At 38.8% G+C, this 10,000-nt stretch overlaps 1 protein-coding gene across 1 annotated transcript in view; it reads right to left on the bottom strand.

The window, feature by feature from the left end:
- Window positions 1-10,000, bottom strand: part of LOC133609336 (NEDD4-like E3 ubiquitin-protein ligase WWP1) — a 90,116-nt gene that overhangs the window by 27,225 nt on the left and 52,891 nt on the right. The window contains exons 12-16 of the mRNA XM_061964857.1: window positions 9,977-10,000; window positions 4,892-4,976; window positions 4,459-4,587; window positions 560-632; window positions 399-470 (exon numbers count right to left, since the gene is read on the bottom strand). The exon at window positions 9,977-10,000 is cut by the window's right edge and continues 31 nt beyond it. Of these exons, the coding sequence (XP_061820841.1) occupies window positions 399-470; window positions 560-632; window positions 4,459-4,587; window positions 4,892-4,976; window positions 9,977-10,000 (383 nt within the window). The remainder of the gene's footprint in view (window positions 1-398; window positions 471-559; window positions 633-4,458; window positions 4,588-4,891; window positions 4,977-9,976) is intronic.

The following is a 10,000-nucleotide window of genomic DNA, read 5'->3' as shown; positions in this document are numbered from 1 at the left end:
ACACACACATATATATATATATATATATATATATATATATATATATATATATATATATATATATATATATATATATATATATCTATCTATATACACACACACACACACTCAAATATATATATACATACATATATAATATACTAAGAAATGCAGTTTATTTGGCGCAATTGTGTTGATTATTATTAATTTAGGGGAGCGGCTGCACACTGTGTATGGAGACACATCATTTAGCTGCTAGCTGCTTGTCAGGCAGACAATCAGCGTTTGTGATCGCCAATACACGGTATTAATCTGCAATGGCCAATCATGCACTTGTTCAGGAAAATGGGCCGATACCGATGGGTGGCTGATGGATGGACACATCCCTACAATGTACAGTAGTAAAAGTATCTTTTGACCTGCTGGAATGAGTCCTCAAACAAGGTCTGTCTGGACACAGTGATCTTCACGTGGCTAGGAAGAGCGTTAGACTGAAGATAAACACAATTAAAAAAAATGATTTCAAATGTGATTCAATTTAAATAAAAAAAGATGTTCAAGAAAAAAAAAAAAGACCAACCTGGCACAAGTAGCGAAAATGTGCAAGTTTCCATCTGAAGCTGCGCTCGTATGCAATCTGTGGGCCTTTGGTGCTGGACAAACAGAAGCGTTTAAAAAGGTTAGGTTTTATTTGTATTCAAACAGCTGCTCATCGAGCATTAAAGGATTTCTACATGTGAACACTTCCTACATAACATGTCATGGTCAACATTTTGCATACGTTTGGTTTTACAGAACATCTTCAAGCACTTTCTGACCGTCTCTTCTACTTTGTATTAGAAATAGCAACAGCGGAGGATGCATGTGCATGTACGAGCCAGTCTGCCCCACAACAGGAGGATAGAGACAACGAAGCAACTTATTGACTAGACATCGGACTACAACTGAATAAAAACGGTGAAGGTGCTCTTTGTGTAAACCTCTTGCATGTATGGAGATATCCGCTGACATAACTAGGGCAACATTCTAAAGTCTCAAATTCCAAATGGATTGTTTGGAAAACCGCAAAAGTGTTTCATTGATATCTCCGCCATGCCTCCAAGGTTTGTGTTCGAATTTGAGGGGTTATGGAGATCCCAAATAAACAAAAACAGGTGCCAACAGGTGAGAAAAGTTGGTTTTGCGTAATATGACCTCCTTAATGTACCGTATTTTCCGCACCTAAAAATCACAAATTTACTCAAAAGCTGACAGTGCGGCTTATAACCCGGTGCGCTTTATATATGGATTAATATTAAGATTCATTTTCATAAAGTTTCGGTCTCGCCACTACGGTAAACAGCTGCCATCTTTTTTCCCCGTAGAAGAGGAAGTGCTTCTTCTTCTACGCAAGCAACCGCCAAGGTAAGCACCCGCCCCCATAGAAGAGGAAGCGCTTCTTCTTCTACTGTAAGCAACCACCCGCCCGCGTAAAAGAAGAAAAAGCGCGCGGATATTACCTTTCATTTCCTTTGTGTGTTTACATCTGTAAAGACCACAAAATGGCTCCTACTAAGCGACAGGTTTCCGGTTCATGAAAAGACGCAATCTCTCCATCCGCACACGGACTACTATTTCACAGCAACTGCCTAAAGACTTTCAAGAAAAGCTGGCTACTTTCCGTGCATATTGTAAAAACAAGATAGCTGAAAAAAAGATCCGGCCAGAGAACATTATCAACATGGACGAGGTTCCACTGACTTTTGATATTCCTGTGAACCGCACTGTGGATACAACGGGAGCACGTACGGTGAATATTCGCACCACAGCGAATGAGAAGTCATCCTTCACTGTGGTTCTAGCTTGCCATGCTAATGGCCAGAAACTTCCACCCATGGTGATATTCAAAAGGAAGACCTTGCCAAAAGAGACCTTTCCAGCCGGCGTCATCATAAAAGCTAACTCGAAGGGATGGATGAAGAAAAGATGAGCGAGTGGTTAAGGTAAGTTTACGCGAAGAGGCCGGGTGGCTTTTTTCACGCAGCTCCGTCCATGTTGATATACGACTCCATGCGCGCCCACATCACGCTGGTTTTTAATATATTTATTAAAGTTTGACTGACCTATCTGACTGTTTTTTTGACATTCCTTTAGCGCAGTTAGATGCGGCTTACAACACGGGGCGGCTTATAGGTGGACAAAGTTTTGAAATATGCCGTTCATTGAAGGCGCGGCTTATAACCCAGGGCGCCTTATGGTGCGGAAAATACGGTACATTGAATACATGTCATCTGGCAGTTTCTGTTTAATAACACACGTTTGCTGGCGAAAAAAGAAAAGTCATGGAATTGAAATTAATTTAATTACACAAGCATTTTCTGTGTGGACTAAAGCACTGAAATTCTAATGAATTACTGGCATGTTGACTTCTACTACTGATATCCAACCATTAGAGTGCAATTATCATGAAATGCCCCAAATGTTTATTTTGAAATGATGATTTACTAGTAATAATGTCAGAGGACACTTATCTAACTGGGGTATCCAGCTGCTGCCATCATCCAGCATGCTTTCACATGTGTTCCAAGGTCACTGGGCTAGAAGAGGTGGTGCTAGAAAACATGTTCCCCTAAAGCAGCGTTTCTCAAAGTGTGGGGCGCGCCCCACTGGTGGGGAATAGAGACATGACAGGTGGGGCGTGAGGAACGGGAGGAATAGAGATATGACAGGTGGGGCGGAAATTTCACTTTGAATGTTTTTTTTAATTATTATATTCTTAGATTATTTTTTTTACTATGCTTTCATTTTCTATACACACTGTAAATCACTTTGTGATTCTGTCTGTGAAATCCGCTATATACATAAATGGAAATTACCGGTACTTATTTCTACTGTAGGCTTTAAATTTCTCGGTAGAAGCGAAAGTTTGACAGACATAGCAACAGTAACTAATGGGGGCGGGGCTAAGCGGAACAAACTTTCGCGCGGATGGGTAGCAGGCTAATGTGTGGACCACAATTACACAAATATATACATTTGTGACTCGCACCTCAAAGGTCGTCGAGCCAGAGCCAGCGCCTGCAGAGAAACAAAAATGTGACGGGCACACACTGTGTCATTCACCGGGAAGCACTCGCGTCAAGGCAGCTCAGCCCCGAACTCAATGAGGTTTTAACAGATGTTGTGAGCGCGGTAAATTTGATCAAAACACGACCACTGAAAGTGCGACTGTTCTCTGCACTGTGTGAGGAAATGGGAGCTGATCATACAGCCGTGCTGTTTCACAGTGAAGCAAGGTGGCTCTCCCGGGGGAAAGTGCTGTCACTTGCCCTGTCTTGCCAAATGCATAGCTCCTCCTTTTTTTTTTGCAAAGATTGCAAAGTGGCACTTTTATTGTATTTATTATTGAACTTGATGCAAGTTATTTGATTTATTATTGAACTTGATGCAAGTTATAACACTTTTTTTTATTTTTTATTATTGCATGGCGCAGTGGAATAGTGGCCGTGCGCAACCCGAGGGTCCCTGGTTCAATCCCCACCTACTACCAACCTCGTCATGTCCGTTGTGTCCTGAGCAAGACACTTCACCCTTGCTCCTGATGGGTGCTGGTTAGCGCCTTGCATGGCAGCTCCCTCCATCAGTGTGTGAATGTGTGTGTGAATGGGTAAATGTGGAAGTAGTGTCAAAGCGCTTTGAGTACCTTGAAGGTAGAAAAGTGCTATACAAGTACAACCCATTTATAAGTTATAACACTTTTGTTTTATTTATTATTGAACTTGATGCAAGTTATAACACTTTTTTTGATTTATGATTGAACTTGATGCAAGTTATAACACTTTTTTTGATTTATTATTGAACGTGATGCAAGTTATAACACTTTTTTTGATTTATTATTGAACTTGATGCAAGTTATAACACTTTTTTTGATTTATTATTGAACTTGATGCAAGTTATAACACTTTTTTTGATTTATTATTGAACTTGATGCAAGTTATAACACTTCTATTTGATTTATTATTGAACTTGATGCAAGTTATAACACTTTTTTGATTTATTATTGAACTTGATGCAAGTTATAACAGTTTTTTTGATTTATTATTGAACGTGATGCAAGTTATAACACTTTTTTTGATTTATTATTGAACTTGATGCAAGTTATAACACTTTTGTTTTATTTATTATTGAACTTGATGGAAGTTATTTTATTTATTATTGAACTTGATGCAAGTTATACCACAGCTGCACAGTTATTTTATTTATTATTGAACTTGATGTTATTTTATGTTATTGAGTTCGAATGTATACAACTTGATGTTCAATAAATTTGAAAATGTTAAAGCTTGGCATTAGCGCTCTGTTGGGGCGATGGGGGCAGGTGGGGCCTGAAAACTCCCCCTTGTCCAAAGTGGGGGATGACAAAAAAAAGTTTGAGAACCTCTGGCCTAAAGACTCAAACTGTCCCAACATTGTAAAAAGGATCTCAAAAAGGCTTCTTACACAGAGGACTTTCCAGTGCGGGGGTCACTAAATGTGGTGGTTCTGGTGTTGTGATCGACAAAGTATCGAACTCCCTCCCTGGTGTAGCGGATCTCCCAACCCTCGGGCAGAGGGTCTTCATTCTGGAGCCTGAAACACAAGATGTATAGTATTGCAATGACACATTGTGTTAATAAATCTGAATATTTAGTTGTCCATCAAACAAAATAATCATTCAAGAATGGTTTTATTATTGTTTGGACCTTCTTGACCCATAACATTCCTCTGTTATTGATGTGTATATTGAATGTTAATGACAATCAAGTTCAGAAGGTGTGCTCTTCATATACGTAATGACAACATTTCCTTGTCCAGTGGCACCGCAGCCATGCAAATGAGTAGATGACATCATTTAGTCGTGTTTTAGAAGTTCCACTGAATAATCTGAGCTCACCCTTGTGTTCGGGGGTCTTCCCACTGAGTTGTCTTTGTGTTGTGGTTGACAAAATATACTCTGTCATTGGAGTCCACACGCCTCTCTGGAAATGATTCAAACATATTTTTAAATAACAATTATCAATTGAATTATTATCAATCCCTATGTGAGACATGTTTTTTTTATTTATATGTATTCTAGTTTGTAATATACGGCTCATAGTAGATGGCTGACAATGTAGCTAATGGATATTCCATTTATTCCGCCTATAAAGCGATGTGAAAAACATCCAAAAATCCCCATCAACGTTTAATATAAATGTTTTAAGTATATATGTAATGTAGTAACATTCATAATAACATGTACGGTAATATATACATGATGTAAGTATATATGTCATGTAGTAACATTCATAATAACATGTAATATATACATGATGTAAGTATATATGTCATGTAGTAACATTCATAATAACATGTAATATATACATGATGCAAGTATATATGTCATGTATACTATAATAACATGTAATATATACATGATGTAAGTATATATGTCATGTAGTAACATTCATAATAACATGTAATATATACATGATGTAAGTATATATGTCATGTAGTAACATTCATAACAACATGTAATATATACATGATGTAAGTATATATGTCATGTAGTAACATTCATAACAACATGTAATACATACATGATGTAAGTATATATGTCATGTAGTAACATTCATAACAACATGTAATACATACATGATGTAAGTATATATGTCATGTAGTAACATTCATAACAACATGTAATATATACATGATGTAAGTATATATGTCATGTAGTAACATTCATAACAACATGTAATATATACATGATGTAAGTATATATGTCATGTAGTAACATTCATAATAACATGTAATATATACATGATGTAAGTACAGGCAAAAGCCAGTAAATTAGAATATTTTGAAAAACTTGATTTATTTCAGTACCGGTAATTGCATTCAAAAGGTGTAACTTGTACATTATATTTATTCATTGCACACAGACTGATGCATTCAAATGTTTATTTCATTTAATTTTGATGATTTGAAGTGGCAACAAATGAAAATCCAAAATTCCGTGTGTCACAAAATTAGAATATTACTTAAGGCTAATACAAAAAAGGGATTTTTAGAAATGTTGGCCAACTGAAAAGTATGAAAATGAAAAAATATGAGCATGTACAATACTCAATACTTGGTTGGAGCTCCTTTTGCCTCAATTACTGCGTTAATGCGGCGTGGCATGGAGTCGAAGAGTTTCTGGCACTGCTCAGGTGTTATGAGAGCCCAGGTTGCTCTGATAGTGGCCTTCAACTCTTCTGCGTTTTTGGGTCGGGAATTCTGCATCTTCTTTTTCACAATACCCCACAGATTTTCTATGGGGCTAAGGTCAGGGGAGTTGGCGGGCCAATTTAGAACAGAAATACCATGGTCCGTAAACCAGGCACGGGTAGATTTTGCGCTGTGTGCAGGCGCCAAGTCCTGTTGGAACTTGAAATCTCCATCTCCATAGAGCAGGTCAGCAGCAGGAAGCATGAAGTGCTCTAAAACTTGCTGGTAGACGGCTGCGTTGACCCTGGATCTCAGGAAACAGAGTGGACCGACACCAGCAGATGACATGGCACCCCAAACCATCACCCAACCATGCAAATTTTGCATTTCCTTTGGAAATCGAGGTCCCAGAGTCTGGAGGAAGACAGGAGAGGCACAGGATCCACGTTGCCTGAAGTCTAGTGTAAAGTTTCCACCATCAGTGATGGTTTGGGGTGCCATGTCATCTGCTGGTGTCGGTCCACTCTGTTTCCTGAGATCCAGGGTCAACGCAGCCGTCTACCAGCAAGTTTTAGAGCACTTCATGCTTCCTGCTGCTGACCTGCTCTATGGAGATGGAGATTTCAAGTTCCAACAGGACTTGGCGCAAAATCTACCCGTGCCTGGTTTACGGACCATGGTATTTCTGTTCTAAATTGGCCCGCCAACTCCCCTGACCTTAGCCCCATAGAAAATCTGTGGGGTATTGTGAAAAGGAAGATGCAGAATGCCAGACCCAAAAACGCAGAAGAGTTGAAGGCCACTATCAGAGCAACCTGGGCTCTCATAACACCTGAGCAGTGCCAGAAACTCATCGACTCCATGCCACGCCGCATTAACGCAGTAATTGAGGCAAAAGGAGCTCCAACCAAGTATTGAGTATTGTACATGCTCATATTTTTCATTTTCATACTTTTCAGTTGGCCAACATTTCTAAAAATCCCTTTTTTGTATTAGCCTTAAGTAATATTCTAATTTTGTGACACACGGAATTTTGGATTTTCATTTGTTGCCACTTCAAATCATCAAAATTAAATGAAATAAACATTTGAATGCATCAGTCTGTGTGCAATGAATAAATATAATGTACAAGTTACACCTTTTGAATGCAATTACTGAAATAAATCAAGTTTTTCAAAATATTCTAATTTACTGGCTTTTACCTGTATATATGTCATGTAGTAACATTCATAATAACATGTAATATATACATGATGTAAGTATATATGTCATGTAGTAACATTCATAACAACATGTAATATATACATGATGTAAGTATATATGTCATGTAGTAACAATTATAACATGTAATATTGACCTATTTTGATCATATTAGGTATTATGGCGTGCATTAATTTCCCAGAGTGCATCACAATGTTCGCTAACAGTAACAAGTACTATTATAATGGCAGACTTTATGAGAGCTAACGACAACTACTTTGGGACAAATGATGATCCAGGACTTTATATTTTAGAGCTTGAATATAAGGATGATGCGTTAAAAGTTTTAGAAGCTGGGTGATCACTAAGCATCATGTAGCAACAAGAAATACAAACTGAACATAACAACACCCGTACTGTACAATGTCTGCTCTCAAGACCTGTTTGACATTTGATTCTCCATCTCAACGACCAGTGTCTCTAAATTGAATGTCACTTCTCGGTTTATGACCACAACCTTCTACCACCCAGGTAAGAGGCATGATTTATAACCTAAAAATTAACTTTCACCAACTCAGAGGCGATGCAGCAGCTCAGTGTGTCAATAGCTGCAGAAGCCAGTTACCTCTCTGTTATCAAGGCGCCACTAAAAGTAGTTCCTCTGGGAAGCGCTACAGGTGCATTAAAACCAAAACAAACAGGCTAAAGAACAGCTTCTTCCCCAGGGCCATAACCATCCTGAACGGACTGCCCCATTGTCCCTCATAACTGCCTTCTCCTTACTTGTAAGCCATCTCTTACTTGCTTTATACTACAAATTAAAATGCATATAAAAATAAAAAATATGTGTTCTTGTCTCACATAGGTATTGACCATGATAGGAAACATTCCCTGGCAGCTCGTTATTGTTCAGTAAAATAATAAGACAAATGTGACAAGTTGATCTCTACACAATAGTGAATAACTGATGACACATGTTGAACAACCAATGTAGCACCATACACAAGGAAGACTGTTTTCTATGTACAGTGGGACCACGGTTTTTGTACGCACTCCTTTGACAAAAGTACACCAGTTTTGGATGAAGTTTTGGTTATGATACAGTGTAAGATTGTGTGGGATGAAATGCCCAAAACAAAGACACCTACAGCTTGGTGACTCAGTCTGGTGATGTTATTAATATACTGCATACGACCAACTGGGTTTATAACATGCCTGTGTTAGCCAGCTCTCAACTCATTCTCCCCTAACTCAGTTAACCCTCTATGACATCATTACTGACTAACACAGTTAAGGCTCTGTGCTTTTTTTAGCGACCAAGCTTGAGGTTTTCCCATCAAGCATGGAGTGATAGTTTAATATCGTATAAACGCATGCTTACCTTAGCTAAAGCTAAATATTACTCAAATTTCATCCGCCTCAACAAAAATGACCCTACATTTTTGTTTAGTACAGTAGCATCGCTAACCCAACAAGGGACTCCTCCCAATAGCTCCACCCACTCGGCAAATGACTTTATGAATTTCTTTAATAAGAAAATTGAACTCATTAGAAAGGAGATTAAAGACAACGCATCCCAGCTACAACTGGGTTCTATGAACACAGATACAACTGTATCTACGACGGATACTGCAATACAAAATAGTCTTTCTCTTTTTGATGAAATAACATTAGAGAAACTATTACAGCGTGTAAGTGGGATAAAACAAACAACATGTTTACTTGACCCACTTCCTGGGAAACTTATCAAGGAGCTTTTTGTATTATTAGGTCCATCAGTGCTAAATATTATAAACTTATCACTTTCCTCTGGCACTGTTCCCCTAGCATTCAAGAAAGCGGTTATTCATCCTCTGCTCAAAAGACCTAACCTTGATCCTGACCTCATGGTAAACTACCGACCGGTGTCCCACCTTCCCTTTATTTCGAAAATCCTCGAAAAAATTGTCGCACAGCAGCTAAATGAACACTTAGTGTCTAACAATCTCTGTGAACCTTTTCAATCCGGTTTCAGGGCAAATCACTCTACGGAGACAGCCCTCGCAAAAATGACTAATGATCTACTGCTAACGATGGATTCTGATGCGTCATCTATGTTGCTGCTTCTTCATCTTAGCGCTGCTTTCGATACCGTCGATCATAATATTTTATTAGAGCGTATCAAAACACGTATTGGTATGTCAGACTTAGCTTTGTCGTGGTTTAACTCTTATCTTACTGACAGGATGCAATGTGTCTCCCATAATAATGTGACCTCGGACTATGTTAAGGTAACGTGCGGAGTTCCTCAGGTTTCGGTTCTTGGCCCTGCACTCTTTAGTATTTACATGCTGCCGCTAGGCGACATCATACGCAAATACGGTGTCTTGGATCCACTATGGACTGGACTCTCACAATATTATGTCAGACCCACTCGACATCCATTGCTTTCGGTCTCCCCTAGAGGGGGGGGGGGGGGTTACAGGGTAAAAAATTGCTTTGATTTTGTAAGATTGTGTTTGGTTGGTAGCTTTTGTAACGTACTGCTAATGAAAACCAAGGTACCACAGTATCAATGGAAGCGAGACTGAGAAACAGAGCATGAACTTACCCCAACCAGGAGGTAGCGGGCCAA

Source organism: Nerophis lumbriciformis, linkage group LG07 (assembly GCF_033978685.3).
Source record: "Nerophis lumbriciformis linkage group LG07, RoL_Nlum_v2.1, whole genome shotgun sequence".
NCBI classification, from domain to species: domain Eukaryota; kingdom Metazoa; phylum Chordata; class Actinopteri; order Syngnathiformes; family Syngnathidae; genus Nerophis; species Nerophis lumbriciformis.
The sequence above is the reverse complement of the archived record's forward strand: the minus strand, read 5'-3'. Positions and strand labels throughout refer to the sequence as shown.